The sequence below is a fragment of the Paramisgurnus dabryanus genome, chromosome 21 (assembly GCF_030506205.2).
Source record: "Paramisgurnus dabryanus chromosome 21, PD_genome_1.1, whole genome shotgun sequence".
Taxonomy (NCBI): domain Eukaryota; kingdom Metazoa; phylum Chordata; class Actinopteri; order Cypriniformes; family Cobitidae; genus Paramisgurnus; species Paramisgurnus dabryanus.
Window position 1 is genome coordinate 18844736 of NC_133357.1, and position 24783 is coordinate 18869518.

The window sequence follows — 24783 nt, forward strand, 5'->3', positions numbered from 1 at the left end:
TTTTAGTATAAAAATATTAGCTTTAAGGATATCTATAAACAAATGTCACTCAAAACATTTACAAAATTCGCATTGAGAAGACAAAAGAACTTGCAGTCTCTCATTTTCGCCCCCAAAAAATCTATGAAGATCAGAATATTCTGACCAATCAAATGCTCTCTAGCCGGGGGCTCATGGGATAGTAAAGTGTCCATGAAATGCATCCTACTGGAAGTATTAGGCAATCTGAGTATGTTTCGCCTACTGTTTCTTGAATACCATGTATTCGGACATACTACTCGCATCACCCACTGCTTTTCGGACGCATTGAATATGTCTAACATTAAATTTGCTGCTTAACTGGAAATTACTTCAACGCACTGGTAAAAGCTGCATTTCAAGACACTTCAGATTGTCTTTAAATGTCACATCAGAAGTCTGTCCCCACACATACCCGCCAACCTAACCTGTCAAAATTCACACAGCTGTGTGTGTGTGTGTATTTGCCGGTAGGTGTTGAGATGCAGTCAGAGCAACCCACATAATTCTGAGGTCACATGAGAGTGCAGACGCAGCCCATGGCTCCACGTGTCTTTGCAAGCCTGTATGAGTGGGAGTGGCACGTTCCACCTTTTCTCTTGCCCTGTCTCACCCACTCCCCCCGTTCTCTTCATGGCCTACAGCACGGAGGACCCGAGTGCAACTTCAAAAAGCTTCCTGTGGAGACTTAATTACCGCAATCATGTACTTTACCAATAATTTCAAGTTCTCATTTTTACAACAAATTGGTTACATTTAAAAATTTAAATGCACGGATATGTGAAACACGTATTGAAGAACAAGCTGCTTACTGTTGAAGACGAGTCCAGAACAATGAGGCAGGCTGTCCAGAGTCCCTCAATCGAGTCTGTACCGGATGCTGATGGGGTAGTGCCGCATCCCAGGGCTGGTTATGGGGGGAGGAGATGGAGAGCAGAGGAGGAGGAGGAGGCGCAGTGAGAAAGAGGCAGCCGCTTTTTATTTGGACCCATATGACACAAAGCCTCCTCTTCCTTGCTGCTCTCCCTTTTTCTTAATGGCTAACAGCCTCTTTCATTTTAATGGATTGAATTGAAGGAGGATGGGTAGGGTGTGTGTCTGTGTATATGTGTATGTGTGTGAGTAGAAACACTTTCTTAGACACATGAAGGTGAAAAAGATTACGCCCCAAATATCCACTGCACAAAAGCCGCCGTTGTGAATTCCATTTGTGATAACAATCATAACTCCCTTACAGCAGGCAACCGAAAGAAAAAACGAACTAGTTTTTACACTTTCTAAAGAAAACGTGCGAAAAAACTCGCTATCATGCAAAAGCGCTGGTTTCCAAGGTATTCCTATGCCGTTGCTAGGTGCCTGGTTGATTGCTTATTGGCGCAAGTCAAACAAGCCCAGCCCTAAATCTTTATTTTGGTCCCTAGATACATTCTGGGTTCCTTCTTCATCGAAAGTCTATGGGATTTTATTTTCAACAAGAAATATATCAATAAAGAAAGAAAAGAAAAGAAGACAGACAGACAAAAAAGAGAACAAGAACGCAAGCAAGAAAGAAATATGTAAGGGCTGTTACTCATAGTGTGATTGAAAGTCAGACCAAAAGTGACGTGGTAACAATGCAGACCGATTATTTTGGGTCTGTACAGTACGGCCTATTAGCAACAGCACCCTTATGGTACTTTTACTGCAGCCCACCGCAATCTAGCAGTCATTATGAAGTCTTTGTGACCTGTGACAGCCAGTCAAGACTCTGGATTCTATTCAAGTCTCAATTTTATTTGCATTTATGAAGTACCACACTTTTTTGAAAAACAGAATGAGCAGGTATGGGTGAACCATTAAAAGTTTGGTTGTGATGACAGTGTAAACCGCTGTAATGCGACAGACAGCTTTGTGTTTGCGACCTTCGTTTTCTGTTCTCAAGTCGGAGGCGGCACCAGACGGCATCGCCTCCCCCAAAACCAAGGACTTGTTTTCATAAGACACGCATGCACACACAGCCAACCGCAGTATCTTTTGTCTTCTGGTCAGGTTGGAGCCTGTGCACCATTGTGGTAAACTGTTTCTCATTTTCTTTGTTTGCCGTATAAACAGTCCTTCACACCTCCATATGCTGCGCCTCCCTCCTGACTGCTGCCTGTCGGCTGAGAATGCCCCAGTCTGACTCTCTGCTGCGAGTGGGCAGAATAATGCAGGCGGTTGCGTCTCCAGACGCATTTCTAAAAGATATTGCATATGCATCTTTAATTTGAGTCCAGACACGGCTGATTTAGAAGTATCAAGGAATTATCACGCTGAGGATTTATACAGTGGGCCAAATGCAAGTGAAACAGGTGCCTTATTGGAATCGATTTAGATTTGAATTTAGTGTAAAAGGCAATGAAAGAGGAACAGAAGGAAATCATCCAATCCCGTTCAAATGAGCATTGGTGATTCTCACAAAATACTTAGGTGTCCAGCATCATATTTTTTTTAAAAAGCCCTTGAAGCCATTTTTTTTTTTTGCACATATAAGATTAAGGTCTGAACTTACTATAACTAGGGATGCACTGATAGGATTTTTTTGGGCTGATACCGATACCAATTTAAACAGACAACTTCTGGCCGATACTGATGCCGATATTAAACATTTGTATACAATACTATACAGTTGGTCTATTTGCTAGTTTATTTCTGCATCAAATTATTTTTACCTGAACACGGATTGGATCTAATTAACATTTAACTGACCAACATAATAAGAGAGGCATAAATTAAGCTAAAACAAATATAATAAGACAACATGACAACCTTCAAAGGTGGTTTTTGCTATTCAGCATTTATTTTATTAACGACATTAACAAATTTTTTACATATAATGGATTTCTTTATGCAGTTAATTAATAAACAATCGGTATCGGCCTTTCTCCTGCTATTGCCGATATGCCGATGGTTTCAAATTCATTAAAAATCGGCCGATAAATATCGGTGGCCGATACATCGGTGCATCACTAACTATAACCATTATTTTTTATATCCTATAGAATTATTTACATTTTTTAGATTATCATTATCAAAAATTATCATTACCGCAACATGATATTACATTAAATATAAGCATTTATAAACTCGTGTTTCGGTAATGAGAACTAAAAAGTTTTCAACTTTTATCTGGAGAGAAAAAATTCTGTCAATTATGTCCCTACCTACAAATGTTTTTTTTTTAGTTCCTTGAGGGCTAAAACAATGATTTAAAATTGTTGCGGAGGATGAGAAAATTTTCTTGGACACATTTATATTCCTTATTATTGTCTCTACATTTACAAATGATCACCAAATACCACATGTTTCTTTACTGTAAATGTTTATAGTATAACATGCACTGAAGCTTTTTATTTTTAAGATTTTTTAATTATAAATATTTCCATGTCAAAGAACCCAATTCTAGTCACAGACACGTTGCGGTAATGAAAATCTTCCCCTTAAATGTGGAAAATACAATAAAATTGGTTTGTATGATGTCATTTGAAATCATGTGCAGAATATAACATGAAGAGATGTTTGTAACTGTATGCTTCTTATTTTGATACTCTTACTTTGCATTTACTTTTTTATCAAAATGTTTCATGAAACCTCACAAGTCTAATTTTAGCGAGAATCACCCGCATGAACCTCCATATATGCACTGAAACAAATGCTGTTGCAAATGCAAATGCGCACACACACAAACTTGTCATTTCAGTTGACGTGGAAAGCTGCATGTGTTTGATGGAGAGACAAAGGAAATGAGGCAGACCGCCCAGACTCCTAATTTTAAGAGGATGTCGGGCTTTGTGTGAGTGGTACTGGCACCCTCATTGGGGTGGGCGTGCTGACGGGGCAGTGCGGCATCATGGGGTTGGTGATGGGGGAGGAATCAAAATCAAGAGGAGAGGAGGATGGGTGCTGTCTAGTGGACGACTAAACAGAAGCCGCAGGCCTTTAGTTGGATTTACAACAAGACCGGGATTTTCAGCATGCAGTAAGTTCAATATTAATTTAAATATGGCCTGTTCAGATTTGTCAAATGCGAGTTAAAGGAATAGTTCACCCCCCAAAAAATTCTCGCTCTCATGTAGTTACAAACCTATATACATTTCTTTGTTCTGATGAACACGAAGGAAGATATTTTGAGGAATGTTTGTAACCAAACGGAAGCAGGAGCCCCATTCACTTCCATAGTAGAAAAAAAAGGATACTATATACAGGTAATGTATACAGGTTTGTTAAATTTTCACAGAATGTTGAAAATCTTTACATTATGTTGGATGGGTTTACTGTATGCAAAAAATAGTAAATCACAAAAAAATTACTTTAGATGCGTTTTCACAGGCAGGTTCACATATGCACTGCTTAAGTGCAATTACTTTGCAGTGCAAAAAAAAAATTGTTCGAAATAGCAAATTAACTATAAAATAATTAGCTCATAATGCCATTCAATGCCACACGACAGGGTTGGCCTACGCACCAGTTGACTTGACCCCCCCGCCAGTGCTTGTGGCAGTTACGACTTTCCCTACAGGAGCACACTAAATTAGCTCTGTGTTATAGGAATAATAGAAAATAAATGTAAATAAAGGGTTAGGATGAGCAGACTACATAGAGGTTCATTTGTACACAAGAATGATATCTGTGGGTGCTGACAGGGAGGACTGAGACCAAGTCATAACCATAAACCTCAGTTCATGGCTACATATATAAACACCAGCTGGCCTCCTCCTCAAGGCTGCACAGAAGATAAACTGAAGGATTCAGGACAGAGGGGAATGAGGGAGGGAATACTGAAGGTAAAAAATAAAAATTGAGTTACATTTTCAGGGACAGGAAAGTCTACAGGGCAATAAAAACAGACCCACTGTTACAGAGACCTTGTGCTTTTTCTGTGCGGCTCTGCATCTATACGTGCCCTGCACGGGAGCACAGGAGAGATTTGGGTTGAGTTACATGCTTCAGTTTTTAATGTAGTTTTACATAAATATTAGAATATTTGCTTTGTTTCCTGTATAAATTGTTAAAGTTGAGCTCGCCCTTTACAAATAATTTAAAATATTGCTCAACAATTCAGTGTGTTCAACCTTTGCTACACAAAAATATTTACATTTATACCACAAGGATGTTGAATGCTTTATTCTGATTGGTATTGGCGATAAACGCACACCTAGCCAGTCAAATTTATGAAAAAAAACCACCATAGCAATGTCTTAGCAATGTCTCTGGTAACGTAAACCTTTTAATTATTTGAAAGTAATGTACACTCCGCTTCGCAACGTGCCACATTACTACCCTGGGTGTGTATAATTTTCGAATAATTCACAACCCATTGTGAATAATTCCTTACTTATTTTGACTAATCGTACTAACTGCACATCACGCAGCAACCGTCAAAGTATTTCAAAGGCATGTTTTTCTGTGGCAAGTTTCAGGACTTCACAGAAACGAGAGAGTTTAGAAAGTGCAACCCCATTCTATTCAGCCCCAGGTAAATTTAGTAGCAGTTTTATAATTAGCGCTAATATCATTAGGCAATTGGGTTTCTGAGGCTAAGCCCCCGCTGTCGGCTTAAGAGGACAATCCCTGTGCGACTATTACTAGGAGACATCGAAAGGCTTGCTATTGTAATTGCCATTTGGCCATATCTTATTAGATCAATAATGATTTTCATGCTGTAGCTTTAATGCAGTCAATTATGCTAGTACAATAGCTTTAATACAGGTAAGTACATTTTTCTCAATAGTAGCTTTGATCATACAGAATCAGTGGGGACGTTCAAGGTAGCTTCTACGTTTGGGGCAGAACACATCACAAATCATTACAGACTGAAACGCAGATGGGGGAAACGTAGACTGTGATGGTTTATTGGATCCGTCTACAAATTGGACCAAAACTGTCTAACTGCAATCCACTGTGACTTCAGTCACTGCAAACGTGTTGTGGGAAAGCGTTATCTGATCTAATTTCCCTTTAGCACAAAACAACTTCCAATCATCTCAGTGGGTAAGGGGCAGAATTACCCACAAACCCACTTGCACTAATGCACCGAGGCCGTAGGAGAGAGAGGTCTAAGATATCAGTACGTGCAGCATTCCTTGAGGGAAAAAACAGGAAGTCCTTTGAAAAAGAGGAAGAGATTCTGATGACTGCTATCGACAGACTGCTAGCGGGCATGGTGTAAGTTTACCTACAGACTACAGAGTTTAATCCTGTATGACTAATAGGTTTTCTGTTACAACAGATACATGACTAGGCACTACATCAGATGCTGATTTGAAAGAGGATTTCACCCAGCATTAGGGAAAAATCGGTCTCTTCCTGTAGCTGAATAGTTCAAATACAGAAACTGATTTTTATGTATCCATGACTAGTCAACACAGACACAATGAGATGTGGACAAGACATCTTGTTTTTCATTACTGGGATTTTTTCGATTTTAACCAGATTAGGGATAAAAGTAGGGGTGCACGGGATAAAAACTAACGCAGGGTTAGTTGTAACATGGACTGTTTACATTGTTGCACAAAGTTGAGCATTTTGATTTTCCGGTGTTTTTTTCACGCTGCCAAAAGACGTTCATCATATGTTTTTTTCGGTTTTTAAATTGGGTGTGTAAGATACCAAATCCAATGCTATGTCATATTAATCAGTGACTTGTTGACCAAAACATAGCATCGTTTTGAAATTTGTCTGCAGCTCTTAGCAACTTTTTTGGTGGGCTTGAAAATATTTTGACCCAGCGGGGTTAATTGTAACGCTGTGTTACAACTAACCCCTCATCACTTTTGATATGAAAACCGCTAACGTTAGCGTAATTCTTGCTGTTGTTTTAAATAGGCTACACACGAATGATTGCTGGCTGCCAACAAAATAAATGTGCCCGTCTTATCAAAAAATTGTGTGTTCATATCTTTAATATTGATTGAATAAGGTCACGTCAAAGATTGAAATCATAATGAAATGAATGGCTAAAATCAGACTTTGATACTCATTATCTCAGAATTTGATTTTGAAACTGTAGTATGGTTATTACAGACTGGGTCACATATAAAAAAAAATTTTTTTGTTATAATTGTGCTGCTTTTTCTCAAATATTTAGACATTTGTATCCATTAATAATTGAACTATTGTTAGAAAAGGGCTGGATGAATGAATACAGTGTGGATACCTGTATAGACAGATATATAAACAATTTCCATTTCAAGTATACAGACAAAATAGTATTGAAATATTTGCCTGCAAACTTAATTTTTAGCAAGTGTTACAACTAACTCCCTGCCTGTTACAATTAACCCCACCTATGGGGGAAGTTGTAACATTTGTACTTCTGTCACGTCTGGTGTAATTGTCCAACAATGGTAAGTACTAGAAACAAACTTCAAATGTTCATTTGTAGCAGAGATGTGTGTGTTGCTTGTATAAAAATATAATGATCAAACTCAAATATTTTTTGAATGATTGAGCAGAAACCAAAATGCGTTAGGTTGTGCCCCGCTATCCCCTACTGTATAAAAGCTTCAGTGTAGTCCTCATTAACATTTATAAGAAGGTTTTCCAGTAACAGTAAAGTAGAAACAGAGAGATAAAATGTACAGATTCCTAAATCTTGTCCTTTGGCCTGGTTAGGATGTTTATACTGTAGTTCCTTGATGTTGCGAAGCTTAGGACCAACCATCTGTCTGTGGGACACTATAACCAACAGCCAGTTAAATCCCTGTTATCCTCTTCCTTTAACCATCTATGTCAAATCTGTGCTTTTCATAAATCTTTCAAATATATTGCTATTTCCTAAGCAGCATTACACCATTATTGACACAGAAAATGTGTCAAGGGTTTGTAACTTGTGCTGCTTCGTAAGCTGATCAGACTCTTAATGCGGCCCGCCATTTTTTCAAAAGGCCTTGCTGCTGCTGGTGCACTACAACTTAAAAAACAAAAAGTCATCATTCTTTTAATGTACTTTTATAAACAAAAAGAGAGATTCATGTCATTGCCGTTAACCTGGTGCCAATTTATCAAGATTGTATGTACTGTAATGTGTTAAGGCGAGCTGAGTATACTGTACAGTGACAACATTTTTGGCTGTACTATCCCTTTAAGTGAAGGGTCACATTACTCAGTCTATCCTAAAGTAACACCCTTGTTTGTCACCGCTTGTCTGCAGATTGGCAATCGAACCAAGGTCACCGGGTGCTGCGAACACACCTGCTTCAAATTTAGAAGAGCAAACAGGCACGGCGGTGCGCCCCTTTTATAATGGTTTATCTTATCTCCCTTCTCCAATACGGTGTTTTATTCGCCCTCCAGTAAAAGCCAGAGGATCTGATAGCACCAGGTCCAAATTTCAGGGGCATTTTGGAGATTTATGGAGCAACCTTTACACGACTTCCCTGAAATGTACCCCACCCACTCCCCATAAAACAATCAGGAGGAGGTGTGAGGCCTCTCTCAAACGATGCTTACACAAACACTTTTACACAGCCTTCACGTCGAGGGTCGAATTCTGAGAAACGCTGAGCCCATTGAAATAGGTAATGGGACGTGCATTTCGTGCGCGGTGAAGAGCGCCACCTCATCAGCCCTGATTGCAGCCTACGGCACGCAAACAAACTCATTAGAAGTAAACCAACCTTAGAGCTTGATCAGATGTCGACGATCTGAGTGCGCAGGGATGGCCAACATGCTCCCGTAGACGTGCAAAATCACAGCAGGCTCCCAAAACATATTGTTAGCCATTGATAATGTGCACAAACCTGTAAGTGTAATAATTAATTCAACCCTTGTTATTTGAGGGTGGCGTTTAGGGATGGCAGTTAATATTTAAGCGACTTCTGGCTTTGGCTCATTGGAAACCGTCATCTCATACAGCCAGTGAAGTCTTTAGTAGAGCATACAGAATACACACTGGATTTTGCTAAAATAGCATAAGAAATATGGCAATACACCATTAAGCAACATGAGGTGGAGACATGAACATTTCCACTCATACTCCAGACAGTGAATAAGCGGCATTTTAAGGACATTAACATTCCCTCTTTCTTTTCTACAGTATCTTCAGATGCATCTTTTTATCAGTTTCTGCCCCCACATGCAGTCATTATAAGAGCGCAGGCTGTCTGGTCATGTGCATAAATGAGGAGGGAGGATAACAGTGGTCCGTACTGTGACTTTTCTCTCTTTTGTATGAATCATCTAAAGAGGCCTTCAGATTTTATCGTCCGGCTCCTTCCCGATTCCTCCCCTCCGTCGCTATCTCGCTCCGGGTCCTCCAGATTAACTCAGCAAACATACTCATAATCAAATAGAACACACACTGGGAAATGTCATATGTTAATGGCCTTGCATTTTTAATAACATTTCCATTAGGTGATCACGTGATTAGCGCCCTTGGTCTCTCTCCCGCACAGACTCTTTATTGCCGGTAGGCTCTTATTGGGGGGGGGGGGGCGGTTCAAACCTCAGAAATAGATGGAGACAGCTGGCGAGTTCAGGTCTATGTAGTCATGGTATGTCTTAAGAGTGATGGGCTTGTTCAATGGAAATAGCTGTACTCTTCAGTATGTGTTGGGATATGTGTCTATAACTGCCTGGGTAGACGGTTGAATCAAATAAGAATCGGCAACCTGCTGAAACCACAGAGAATGACCTGACTGCATTAATGAACGTCTGCTTCTTCTGTCTGTCATTCAAACACAACCGCATGAGGCCATAAGGTTAACGCCGTTTCGGAGAGCATCATCATGGGGTCAACTGTGTGCATGCTACCACATGATGATGTTAAAGTAATATTGATAGTAAATGCCATCAAAGTATTATTTTGTTTTTGTTTGTTTGTTGATCACGAAGTACAAAGTAGATGAGGAAAACTAGGATTCCATGTATTCAACGTGACGCCCTTGTTGTGTACAATGCGTGGAATGGTGCGCTGTGATTTGTTGAGCGGATTTATTGCATTCTGCAGAAAAGGAGGACTGGCGTTTATTGCGTTTTAGGGAAAAGTTGAAAGAATAACATGGTGGATATTGCATTTTGCGTAAAATTAAGAATTTACTTTTTAATACTGACCTGATACAATACTGATTTTGGCGGTAACTATTTTTTTTAAATGGCGTTTGTTGCGTTTTGGAACCAAACTCTTCATATAGTTGACTCCATTATGATCCCAACCAAGACATAAGGGTCTTATTTAGCAAAACAATCATAATTTTCTTAGCAAAAAATATGTACTTTTAAACCACAACTTCTCGTCTTGCACTAGCCGTGTGACGCACCAATGTGACCTTATGTATTACTTATGCGAAACTAAAGAAAGAGGGCCGTTCCAACGTTTTTTATATGTAATGATACTAATAAATGTCTTTGGGTCAGTTTATAGTTCAAAATAGTCTACAAGTGTGCGTTTCACATATGTAACGCATGACTTTTTGATGTGATTAAGTAATACGTAAGGTCGTGCTGGCGCATCACACGGCTAGTACAAGACAAGAAGTTACGGTACATTCACACGGGACGAAAGCGTTAACGCTTGACGGAAGGCTTGCCTGAAGCATGGCCAACAGCCAATCACAGTGGCCGCAACATATTCTCCGGTCTTCCATAAATGTAATTGGCTGGCTCTGCTTAGGTTATTTGCATAAGGTGATCTGATTGGCTGACGCGCGTTGCCGCTTGAAAAGCAACAGCAGTGACGTGGCGCTGACGGAACCACAATTCAGTTCAGCAATGCATGACGTCACCCATTAAAAGTAAATAGGAAGCGTTAACGCTTATGCCCCCGTGTGAAGGTACCGTTAGTTGTAGTTTAAAAGTACTTTTTTTTGTTGCGAAAATGACAATGGTTTCGCTAGATAAGACTCTTATGCCTTGGTTGGGATTGTTTAGAGCCTGCATTGAAACCGCAATTTTATGCTGCATTGAAAACTCAAAAAACTTATTAATTTAAGGGGCAAAGTGTGGAGAATATCAAAGCACAGTTTATTAATTCAGAACAGATATCCATATGGAGATGTTTTTTACTTATGTTATTTTTAATGAGATGAGTAGTCTATGCTGTCATAAAGGGATGACTTTCACTTTACTGTCTGGAACCTTTGTGGAAACTTTTAAGTGATTCATCTCATTTAAGTTTGAAGAATTTGATATCCCTATAGATAAAATGAACCAGACGAATGCCTCCAGAACCAAGGCCACAGGAAAAGTTGGTGATCGCTGCTCTATAAAAGATAAACAGAAAGGAATTCATCGGTAACACTATTTAGTACACACAGACACGAACAAAATAGAGAGAGAGAGAGACTCTTCATTTGCCGTCTTATCTCAGCAAATACGGACAGCTTCCATGTCGTGTTTCAGTCCATCACTGACAGCTCTGACAGAGCGTCAGACTTCCCATTCGAGCATCTGTAATGTGTGTTTTTCTGTTGGAAAATATGAATCGGCAAACACTTTTGATGACGCAGCCTGCTGGTGCTGATGCTGTTGGGCATCTCTGAGCTAGCTGTCTTCAAACGCTGAGAGGCTAAAGGGCAGATCATAGAGGCATGCTGTCTAAAGGACGAAAGAGACAGCGCAGAGAAAACAGAAGACATGAGGAGAGAAGGGGAGGTGACAGGAGAGATGATGAAGGCCGCTTAGTATAGCAGAGGAGAGGTAAAGAATAAAGAGATGCAGCATTTAACTCTGATAGATCTATTGCGGTGTATGTGTATTGTACTGTATGAGAATTCATCTTTTTGAGTGTGCGTCTGATGTTTTACATCTTTTCTGGATACGCCCTGTAGTTCAGTGAATGCATCCTCACATCCTCTCTCGCCATTATTAACTGAAATATGGTTCATAGTGGCTATAATATGTGTCATACACTGTACTGCTTTTCAACAGAAAAAAACTTTAAACCCTAATTATTAAGAACATCAAATTAATTCAAATAACTTAAATAATAAACTGCAATATAACCTATAATATATTGCAAAATACTTTGCACTTTAACATCAATTCACCTACTAAATTGTGCCTTGTCCTGTCTGTCTTGCATCTTAACCATTTCTGTGTCTGACATCTAAGTGCGTCTGACATGTTTTATTGTACATGAGCAGGCTCTTATGTTTATGTTCAGTAATTTCACTTTAATGGCAATGACAAGGTTATTAGTCAGTAACTGAAATGCTGTTTTTTCACAAATGTCACTTTAGTCATTTCATTGGTATTTAACAATTTTCTTTCGCTGCAAAACCCTCTAAGTGCATGCAAGTTTTTTTGTCCAAAACCTCCACTTTTAAAGAAAACCTTTTTCTTTTGACAAGACAGTAAAACAGTTGCAAAATCACTAAAGATGCAAATGATGAAATTAAAAATGTAAAAATGAAGATACTGAACCGCACATAAGGAGGCGCTGTGATCAATGTCACTGCCACATTTGGGTTGTATTTAGGTCCAAGTACTCACAAAGGACACGCTTTGAATGTGATAGACAGTCGTTTCACATTCATCTTCCGTGCACTTAAAGGACTGTGCAGAAAAATTGATATGGTGTTTAGTGGATTCTGCCAACAAACCACTATTTCTAGCCTGCAGATCTGTATAATAAATGCCAAGAGCATTTGGTCAATTTTTGCATCTGAGCTTCTCAATTTTAACACTATTCTGTTTTGCAAGCTAAAATACTAGAAAATCTATTTAACAATTACATATTTATCTTCATTGTAAAAGTTGTGATGGCGAGAATGTGCAGTTGTGTTCAAAATGTCGTAATGTCATCACTATCCATGTCTAATTGCCCTCAAGACAATCACACCTTTTGAGAATTAAATAAGCTTGTGAAGCTGCTACTATAACCCAAGTATTTACTTTTAAACTTGACCTCCATCCCTGGCCTCCGGTGGGAACCCATCAAAGTCAAACGGTACTGTCATTTTCACATGGCCTAGTTTTCTTCTACTACTACAACACACACACACACACACGCTCTTGGCTTGGGTTGCATTTGTCCTTTAGGATACTTTGGCATTACACAGAGAGTTTTGCTTCAACCCTAGTGACAAAGGTCATTCAAATCCATCTCAGGTCTAATTGCAGGTTTAACATACACATGTCCTGAACTTCAGCTGAGAATAAAATGGTGCATCAAAACGTATAGGTGAACTACAATCTGATTATGATGACTGTACACATGAATGTTGGCACTATTCTTTTCATTTTGGATTGTGACGTTAGCGTTACATTTATGAAATACTGCTGCAGGGTTCGAATGCATTAGTACAGAGCTGATATAATGCAGTAGCTCAGGTTTATTATGCACCGCAGCAGGGATCTGATGAACCTCTTCAGGCCAATGACAGGGTGCAGTAATGTACAAGGGTGAGTCAGTGAATCATTTTGACAGCAACTGTTGAGTTCCTGTGAGCTGGTTGAGCAATTAACAACTTTTACAATTTAAAATTAAATTTAGGACACTTTACATTCCTGACTGCATATAAACTAAACAACCTATTAGCTCATTCTTAACATCACGGCAATCACACACCTACAGATAATGTCTATAATTTAAAGATTGAAGGACCAATCTTCAAAAATTTCCACTATCTATGCAAACTACTGAAGTCGCCTTTGAAGTGGATCATCATCTGGATGAAAAATGGAGCACTTCACCACCTCGCTACATTTGGTATCACTACAACACACCAGCAATGCTTTGAAAATGTGTGATAGTCTGGACTGTTGTTACACTCATTGAGGCCCACAGCATACAGACTGAACAACACAATCTGTTTTCAGTTCACAGGTTAAGACATTCAAGCTGGGTTGAGATTAACAGCATGTGTAATTGGGCATTTAGACACTGATTAACTTTTACAAGGGGACAAAAAGTTAAAAGGAAAGTAAATAGATGATTAGACTGAATATGTGGACAATCTGTGCGTTGTCTGCATTGGCTGGCTGCACAGATGAATTATTTTCTAAATGATTAGTGTTATAAGGAAATATGTTGTCCTTGTAAGATCAAATTTTTCACTGGTAACTATTTGACGCAATGCACTCTGGGATTGCCTTTTCTGTAAAAGATAAATGTAATTTATACAAGATTTAGAAAGTGCAACAACAATGCCTTAAGCCCGGAATAAACTGCAGGATTTTTGCACTCCTATAAGATCATTACCTTATTGCACTGCGCGGCATGAATCGTTTAAACGTGGATACAACAAGCATGTAGACTGTACGATGATGACATTGTTACTCGACGATGCGTCACACGTTAGGGCAACATCACCAGTATGCGCTAGTGGTAAACAAATACCACTGTGCGTTGATCATGCTGAATTTCTGACACAGTCAGAAAACAATCGTAGGCTTTCTTTGGACGCAAGACCGGAAAAACGACCATCTTTGAACCTCTCTCACTGTACGACATAGGACCACCGATGAAGAGCCACGATCACAGAAATCGTGACAATTTTTTCACGATAGCAATCTTTCATCTGGGACAGCCAAAAATGGTGCAGTGTATCCCGGGCTTTAAAATAAGTTTTCGAACAGAGAATGCCTCGGCTTATGTTGAAGAAATAAGTACAGGTGCAGCTGAAAAGTTGGAAATTTCAAGTGCAACTTCAATCAGATAAAGACATCAGTCCTGATTACCCAATCTTCCTCTTTCTATCTGACTCCATGAGCTTTCTCTTGATCTATTTCTGCCTCTTTCGTTCTTCATCATTGACTCTCTTCCTCTATTATCATCATCATTACTCTATATTCTTGTCACATTCCTGCTGATAGATGAGTCCTGGATGGTAGGCCATGCTGATGGCCCTCATCACCTGCTCCAGAGGGTGCTTAAAAAAGCCTGCCCACATCTGACCTCCACAAGAAAAGATTCAGAGGTCAGCAGCACAGCCCCAGTTCCTGCTGTACCCTTAATATAATCACCTCAGTAGCATGCAGCCATGTCTTCCTCTTTTTCCAGCCGATGCAGATCTCACCATTCAACTAAGATTGAATCTATGTAGTAATTGGCATATAGTTTGTGCACCTTGCAGCGTATTCTGGCCAAGAACTGCCAACTCAAATATAAAAACATATAAAGTGACCAACCACAATTAGTTTTATGCATCCATGCCATATAGGGACTGGTAAATAATAAATAATTGATATCAAAATACCAAACAGTTTCAGACTATGCTGAGAATGTGACTTTATGAAAAATGTATAAATTATATATTCGTCATTCACAATGAACTGCTTTATGCTAACCAGCTAAAGCAAGTGGTTCACAGGATACAGTCATAGTTCAGTTATACAGTATATAACTTATACACTGGCTAACTTTCATTTGTGAGCGCTTGCGTCTGTGTGGGTGTGCGTGCTCGCCTCTGTATGTATACAATTATAAGAGGCAGCTGAAAAGAAATCTGTATGTTTTATGAATAACAGCTTTATGTATCAAATGTTTCAGACTGGCTTCAATGCAGAGAGATCACAGATATACTTTCACCAGACTGAGAGTAAGAGAGAGAGAGAGAGAGAGAAAGAGAGAGAGAGAGACGAAGAGACGACTCTCTGCTTTTCCATCATTATCAAATCACAAGTGCTTTCTGGTACCTAATGTCACTTCACAGACACAGGACCTCTAATGGAGAATGCAACAAGGAACAACTGACCTTTAAAGACCTGAGACGTCAATATACCCACAATGAGTGCACAGAATAAGCGGATAACTATAAAAAATCTGCTTATTATAGAAACCTGTTTTACATGCGTTTACATGCAAATCAATAATCCGGCTATGCAGAAAACCGCATTTACATTGGATCTGGAGATCTGTCAGGTTTCTCGCGACCAGCCGACGGGAAATCTGTCTTAAGCTATATTGTTGCATCTCCTCTCATGTCTGCAAAACCTGTAAATGTAACATGAGCTTTTATTTTCACGGTCTTTCTGCCAACTGCTTAAGTCGAGCGTAGACTTTTATGCGTTACTTTGTGCCAACTAGACATGCGCACATGAACAAAATGGTGAAAAGGCAGGTTAAGGTGTTTACATGCTAAATCAGGGCAATGAGCAAAAAATTCCATGTGCCGATCTTTTTTTTCTTATGCCGTTTATGGGCTTTCCCCAATAAAAAAAAACATTTTATGCATTTTTATGACCACACTCATGTTAGAAGTTTATTAAGCATAATTGCGTAAAACTGTGCATGTAAACGCACTCAATAACATATCTATTAGTACAGTTTTAAATATCGACCCAATCCTAATCCTAATCATTCTCTTTTTACATCTCTCCTCTAGATTCACCTCTTTGTACAGATCTCTCCCCATTTTTGAAAGCAGCAGGGAGGAAGATACCCGCTCATAATCGATTCCTACATCTCCTCTCGACTCATTTTCATCCACGTGTATGGCATAAGGGAATATGTTTCATCTGTGCACGTACTCCTAACAACAGTGCATTTTCCCATTCATTCACTTAAAGAGTAGGTATATGTTTGTCTTGTTTTAAGAAAAGATATATGTTAGATTATTTGGGTGTCACGATTCTCCAAATCCTCGATTCAATTTTTCGATTCTAATGGCACAATTTGATTCGATTTTTAAAGCACAAAAATGCTATGCCATTTTTAGACTAGACTTTTATGAAATATAATATCTGACCTTGAACCCGGAGATGCCCTGCCATGTTAGTCTTGCTGCCAGTGGAAAAAAAAATGGTACACGCACATACCTGATAAAACCAAACTTCCTGTCAGATGAACATTCCTGTCAGTACTTTGCACCTTAAAAACGAGCTTTTATTACCGTCAGATAAAATTGTGAGACTATTCCCAAATAAGTCATGTTTAAATGCTGTTTCCATAACTCTTAACTCTTTCACCGCCAGCGTTTTTAAAAAAAGTTGCCAGCCAGCGCCAGCGTTTTTCATGATTTTCACCAAAGTTTAATGCCTTCCAGAAAATGTTCTTCTTTAAATATATAAACATACAATATACCAAATGAAAGAACAGACCCTCTGCTTTCAAACAAAAAAAAACGTTTCATCCTACCTTTAGTGGTTCTTTTGCAATCAGCTTTTGAATATGGGTAGGTTTTTGCAAAAACACCATATTTTGAGCAAAAAGCAGACAAAATTCCATTTTTATGACGGACTTTTCATAGAGATCCCATTCAGAGCGATCTTTAAAACAGACACGGACATGCAGCAGCTTGCCATAGGGCAATACTTCCGGTTTTAAAAAGTTGCGGAAGGGCGCCACCTGTTGGATAATAGCGGTATTGCGGAAAGACGGAAAATCTCGTCATTGGCGGGGAAGCGTTTTCTCTTAATTGACGAGATATCTCGTCAATGGCGGGGAAAGAGTTAAGCAACTGAAATAAGTTATAGTGGAACTTAAACAGATCTCAGTTCAGAGAAATGACCGGTCCTGTCACAGACGCCGTCCTGCTTTGCACGCGGGTGTGTTCTGATTGAGTTCAGCTGAAGGCCGGAGGCGCTTGCCATTTTATTGTTTTCCGCATAAAGAGCAGCTCGCATGGTGTCTCCTGCATCTGCCATACTATGTTACTTTTGACTGGCTGTAACTAGCTAAGTTAGAGGAGGTTGACTCCCAGCACTCAACACGTGTTTTTTCCTGCTTGGCAAGCCGACCGGATATTCCATTTTTTTATTCGAACTTCGAGGTTGTGACTTATTTTCGCTCGATTTCAATTTAAAATCAAAAATGTGACACCCTTATTAGATAAAATGATTTGAAAATCAAAAAAGACAACTTCTTGTATTAGGCATTTACCTCACTAAATTTTATTCTGTATATCAAAATGAAAATTCCTTCAAAGTTGGTCATAGTTCACCCAAAATTGCTAATCTTCCAAAAAACATCTAAAATATATTTTCTAAACCTCTAAAATACACATATTACTGAAAGTGAGTCAATTTTGCTTTTAGTTTAAAGATTGTTGAATATTTGCACTGAAGATATGCACATGCAATCCAAGTGAAAGCAAATCATTTGTCTCTCCAATTGAAAGGGTACCCATTCTCTATTAAGATGGTGGATAAGCAGGTCACCTACCGTCCTCGTCCTTGTGTGTGTTTTGCGGGCTGTGCATCCTCTCTGTGCTGGACGGGTGGCTCAGGTCAGACAGTGCAGAGTGACGTTCAGCTGATATCCATGTGGGGTCACTCATATCAAACTCCTCGCTACTCACTGAACACTCATCCTGCAGAGAGAGAAGGAGTGAGAGAGTGAGATGCCAGTCTAACAGCTGAGCCAGGATTGCTCATATCAGTGCAGTGCCTGTCTGTGCGAGAATCTAGAATAGACATGCACGTCAGATTGGACCGTGATGTTGGCAGACAAACGGGCCCATGAGGAGGTCTGTCAGAAAGAGCAGTCACCCCTGCTGAGTGACAGCATCACTCACACATACACATGTAAAATGGCCTACAAGATTATGACTGGGTCCCAAAGGACTGTGTATGGATATTTAACAGTAGATAACAGTATTTAAATGGTTCTTTTGGAATGTCGCATAAAAATGTAGGATGGATACACCAAGATTAAAGGGGCCATGGCCTGAAAATCTCACTTTTTCCACGTATTAGTGCTATGATTGGGTCCCCAGTGCTTCTATCAACCTAGATATGTGAAAAAGATCAACCCAGTAAATTAGTTTTGGTAAACCATTCTCTACAAACACATGAAAAAATAGCAGGGCTCAACATAAAGGACTTCCCGGTGGCCCGTGGCAAGCGTGAGAGACGTTTGGGCCAATAACAAGTATTGTCACTTGCCCAATCGGGCCAATTCTTCTCCCTCAGTCACTAAAATATATTTTCATCAATGTATATTATTTAACATCTTGGAAGCAGACATTTACCTGGGTAAAACACGATGAAAGAAACAATGCAAAATTTTGCCTGTCAGTTTACAGGTAAAGCAGAAAAGTTGGCAGCCTTTTTTTCGTTGGAACATGTCTGTTGATATGTATACAATTATATTTGACTTTTGAATGATTATTTTAAAAATATGTGACACTGAATTTTTTTTACTGGGGCCAGTGAAAATTTTGGCAGGACAAGTGAAAACCTGAACCACTGGCCCGACTGGGCTAGTATAAAAAATTATTTGCGTTGAGTCCTGAATAGGTAGTTGAAATTTGGCTCTCCTTATGATGTCATAAGTAGATCTTATTATAATAACACCGCCTCTTAATCTGCACTATCAAACCACAGCACTGCCATTTAGTGCAGAGAAAAAGAGAGAGAGAAAATAATTTACAGCACAATTGAGTTTCAATTGCAACAAACCACCATCATTGTGATCGGTGTTTGCACTTCATCCACTCATTTGCATTTTAAAGGACACAGCAAAATAGCACATTTTTGCACACAACTACCAAGTGGCAATTTTAACATGTTCTAATAAATTATTTATATGGTATTTTAAGCGAAAACTTCACATTTGTGCTCTGGGGATACCAAAGATTTTTTTGACATCTCAAAAAAATCTTGTGCCATGGCCCCTTTAAACAAAAATTTCAAAATGCGCATAATACATTTTTTATTTCTAAAATGTTGGCCTGGTATAAAGCTCCTAAATATTATTTGAGCTTAAAGTGTTCCTTTGAGCTCAATAGTAGAGAATTGCATTAGAAGCACAAAGTTTATGAGTTTGATACAACGCATAAAAAAATTATACAATGAATCTGCAAGTCGCTTTAGATAACAGCATCTCTCAATGTACAAATGAAAAGATTTAACCTTTAGTAACAGAAATCTATTACTGTAAATATAATCACAGTAAAATAATGATGGTTATTAAATCTAATTTGTCCCCCGACTTTTTAAATTGCTCCAATTTACGTTACCTGTTCAATTTGATAGCATCACAGCACTTTCACCTCTGGTGAACGGCCATCATTCTATTTTAATTACATACCAATCTATAGTCCAACCTTACATGAATGACCCTAAATAATCTCAAGAGCTCAGTATTTACAGTACGTCTGGAAAATGTGTTCATTATCTACACGCACATCTCTAACTTCATGGCTGACACTGGCAATATACACCCTGTACTGGGCTGTAAAGCAATGAAATACCTGAGCGTATTTAGTGGACGAATGAGGATGATTTATTAGACAGGCAAAAGTAAAAGGCGCCGAGGGACATTGGGTGAATACCCATCTGCTCATGCCTGTTGTTGAAGGGGAATCCTACAGTACAACCCCGCTTCACCACAAGACCTCCGTTTAAACAGGCAGTTTTCCCCCCAGAGCTGCCAATCATCTGGTACCTCCCGACACCACCCCAGCGCCATGTCTGATTGGTTAATCCGTTTCACATGCAAATTGGATGGTACATTATTGATGCAGCACTGAAAGGGAAACTCTCTCCTGAGAGAAAACACTCTCTCTCTCCTTTTTATTGCTTATATCTGCTCTCTTAAAGGGATAGTTCGGACAAAAATGAAAATTACTCCATGATTTACTCACCCTAAAGCCTGTGCATCCATTATTTTTGCATAGGATGGATGCACATTCTTTGGAATTGAAGGAGTGGACCCCATATTCATTTATTGTAAAGATTGGAAAAGCTACGTCATATAGAAATATCTGAATATGTGTTTGTATAAAAAAGGATGGACATATGTAACTCGAGTGGCTTCAGGGTGAATCATGGGGTTAATTTCATTTTGGGCCGAATTATCCCTTTAAAGATTTTCCTGTTAAAATACTCCCTCCTGTCTACTTGTATGAGTGACTTAAAAAAATTGCATCCACCTCTGGTTTAAGCAATTGTAAGGTTTTCCTGTTTTTCCTAACAATGCACCTTTGTCAGGGTGGACACCATATTTAATTTATCATAAACAAAAATTACGTAATTACAAGTTTGAATCCAGGTAACACACATGGCACATTTAGATAAAAGCATCAACTAAATGCATAAATAGGTTGTACTGTGTCCTCAGTCTTGTCTAATTTAACAACCTTTTTTTTTTTTTTTTAGAGATCAAAATCATGGTACAGAACAGACGGTTTTTTTTTTCAAACGGAGTCTGGTTTGTCCATAAATATGGTGTCTACAGAGGTCAATAATTTTTCTACCGGTTTATCATATCTACCAGTTTATCACCCATCGCTACGTAATAGATACAGAAATCAGACTTAAAGATAGGCATGCATGTTTAAACATTCCTCCCCAGTAATCATGAACAATACCAATAGGTCACCAAAAGTCCTGACGGTCTGCTTATAGGATCAGACAGCAGAGGACTCATTCAGGGACACCCGTTAGGTCATGTGAGAACATTTTGAGTCGTGCTCGAGGCATCAGTTTGATAACAAAGAAGCTCCCCTCCTCAGACACTGAAATCCATTGTGCATCCCACCCCCCAAAATCCTATGCCGCATTTTCATTCCCTCAGTGCAGTCACAGAATGAACATTTCAGCAACTCCTCAATCATTTTCCAATAGAGCGCCACACGGGGGATTCTATTAATCTGACATTTAACTCCTTTTCAATTACAATCATACAAAACCGCATTTAACCACTTCAAGCCCGCGCTCAGCAAGTCACAGCTAATCCAATTTAAAACAATACAGGTCATCAGCGGCCGAATCTTTTCAAGTCCATCGTCCCGGACCCCCTGCGGCTCAATTCTGATGGTTGTTCATTTGATTTTATTGTTTATTAATGTTTTTCTTCATGCGTTCCTCTTATCTGCATGCAGGTATCATTCCTGTCTCTCTCTCCACATCTCTCTCCCTGACAAATTGCTGCCTATGCAGATGGAACAGCCTGGTAAATTCTCCCTTCAAGCTCTTCTAAACAGAGTCCAATCACCCATCGTCTTGTCTTTGCGTTATGATTGACTCTGGCCATAGGGTCTTCTGGCCGTGGTTTTGTTTCATGGTCTCTTTTGTCTAAGAGATGTGTGTGTGACTATACATGCAGCACAAAGAGCAGACGTCCTCGGTGGACAGCCTCATCCCAACTGGGCGTTACCTCTGTTTCCAGCCTGTCTTGCATAAACCAAAGTCCTCATTTAGTTGATTAACTTTGCTTTCATTATGATACGCTTTCGGTGGGTGCGATGAAAGGAGCCTTTTATCGTGATAACTGATTTACGTTCGCGCGGCTGGAATCTCAGAGCCACGAGACGGTCCAGTTAAGACATTTTTGGAGTGACTTTATTAGCAGGGTTAGCCTGTTAGCCGCCCAGCTGTACACAGAGCTGTAAATTCTCTAAAGTGGCACAAATTAAGAGCAAGAAGAGAGTAAAGTCTTTAAAAAATCATTAACCTTAGGAGCGAGTGTATTTTAAACAGCGTACTGATGAGAGTCGGCGAAACTAAGCGTTCTTCTTACATAAGACTGCTAAAGCATTGCAATGTAAATAGATAACACAACAAATCGTATCGTAATTTCTGTGTGTATAACCGAACCAAGTTTAAGTCATCATTTAACTATTAATCGTCGCCTCAGGCATTATTCTTAAATATGATTCATGAATATAGATTCAAAGGATATTAAATATATAAAAGAAGAAAAAATCAAGCATCATAAAAGTTGTCCACGTGGTTAGTGTTGTATGAGTTGATATATGAGGTTATAAACACATGCACACAAGCCTAATGTACCATTGATGATTGATGTATCAGATGCATGCTATACTGTTTGGTCAAGCAACGATGCACCAAAATATGAATACAAATGAATGTCTTTCTTTGTGACCGAGTAAACCATGCATGAGAACAACATTTGCTTTTCTCAGGTTGTAAAAAGGCTTTTGTAAGGAGATTGGCCACTTCCGCTTGCGCTCAGAGATGAGGATCTTGTAGGCTGTGTTACTAAGAAGCCTTTTTGGAGCCGAAGCCTGAATCGTACCCGGGCCATTTAAAGCTAATCCATTTAGCAAACTAACCCATCCTGTCTGTCTCTTCAACCTTGCCTTCTCATATCGTCTTGCCTGCATGTCCTTGGGCAACAAAATGCTTTGATTCAAAGCAATTGACATCAAATATTTTACAAAATGCAAAAGAAGTCAAGTAACATTTTTTTCTATTGAATAACATTGACATTGCTTAATAATAATGTCAAGAGTGTGAATTAATAAAGTAAACAGGATCAATTTAAATTAACTTCATATTGACTTTTTGATAGTGTTTCTATGGCCTTGGACTTTTTTGCAGCAACTTTTTTTTACAATTGAACATTTTGCAAACAAAATAAAACAGTTTAGCCTCAAGAAATGTGGTGGATATTGCTTCCTGTCTGTTAGATAATTTTTCTATATCTTTAACATTATTTTGATGCATTATTTTTCTTTGCAAATTTGCAACAGTGCACATTGCAAAACCCACTATATATAAATGAAGCTGAAATGAATTAAATTGTATGATTGTTTTGCATTTATTGCTATAGTGTGATACCTTTCTCCATCTCATCTTATTCAATCTAGTTAGTCCCTTTCTCTCTCTTACTCCTGATATTTATCAAGGCAAGGACGGCGCCGTGGCTCCAAATGAATACAGAAATAAATTTAAAGACTTCATATAAATATATAAAAGGAGAAATGTGAAGAATATCTGTGTGCTGCCATGGAAACTGATCAAGTACTGCAAAATGAAACTGATAAAAAGAAAAAGCTCCTATACATTTTCTGTCTGGACATAAAGGTACGCGTTTCGTAATGGAAAACCCTTTATAGTTTGACATAAAACATCAATTCAACATAGAATTAAAAGCGACCCTGTCTACATTCTTAAGAAAACATGATTGTGTATGATTTGCACTATTAATTTCATAATCTTTCATCAAAGAAAAAATCTTAAATGAATTTTCACCTAAAAGCCTTATTAGATGTCAGCCTCTCCTCTTTAAACATCTGTAATAAGCTTCTAACTACGATCCAATCAAATTTCACCTATTAAACTGTTTCATTTGAAAAAACAGGTTGTGAATGTGTGCTTTATGTTATGTCACGCTAAAAACTGTATGTAGCAACTAGAAGTAGTAAGCAGAAGAACTCAAACCATGACATAAACAGAACAGACGTCCAAATTCTTACACATCCATCGCACACAAGGTCACACAATCTGTCCATGTTCTCCACTGACAGCTGCCAATCACATTGCCTGTGTTTTTCAAATCCAACAGATGTCCGAGTGTGTTACATGAGCCCTCTTCTGTCGACTTCCTGCAAGCCGGGCGGAGCGATCAATAGCTACCTAAAGAAACTGCATCATCTCAACGCAGAAATGTGAACGAATTGATAAGAGCGCCATGTATCTAACAAGAAATGTAAGCCTGCACATTCATACCCAATCGCACCGTGAACACTCACGCGATGATGTCCAATGAGAATTAACATCTAGCAAACCATGAGCTTCCACTGCAGAATATTGATCACACGGGAAGAGAAAAACCAGCACTGACACACGCCATACATACATAATCATGCAAAAACACTCTTGCCATTCAAAGCTCCCTGTAATGTCATTTGTGCAGAGGTGATAGAAATCTGTGTCTGTTTGTGATTTTACACCCCGGTGTCAGCCACAGGCAAAAAATATATAAAAGCATTCTATTACATAAAGATACCCTGTGATCAATGATTCCGACTGGACCTTCATTGATCCAAAGGAAGGGGGGCTATTTCTGCCTGCTGATGCCCCTCTGCCTCTTTGTGAGGAGCGGCGAAACCAAATCTGCTTGCTCGGTTAAGTCCTGCCCCATTATTCTTTACATTACTCTTAGAACAAAAG

At 39.0% G+C, this 24783-nt stretch overlaps 1 protein-coding gene across 3 annotated transcripts in view; it reads right to left on the reverse strand.

Moving 5' to 3' along the window:
- Nucleotides 1–24783, reverse strand: part of nol4lb (nucleolar protein 4-like b) — a 98930-nt gene that overhangs the window by 34966 nt on the left and 39181 nt on the right. For all 3 annotated transcript variants that reach the window (XM_065286123.2, XM_065286124.2, XM_073813059.1), the window contains one exon: nucleotides 18083–18230. In XM_065286123.2, coding sequence (XP_065142195.1) covers nucleotides 18083–18230 — 148 coding nt within the window. The remainder of the gene's footprint in view (nucleotides 1–18082; nucleotides 18231–24783) is intronic.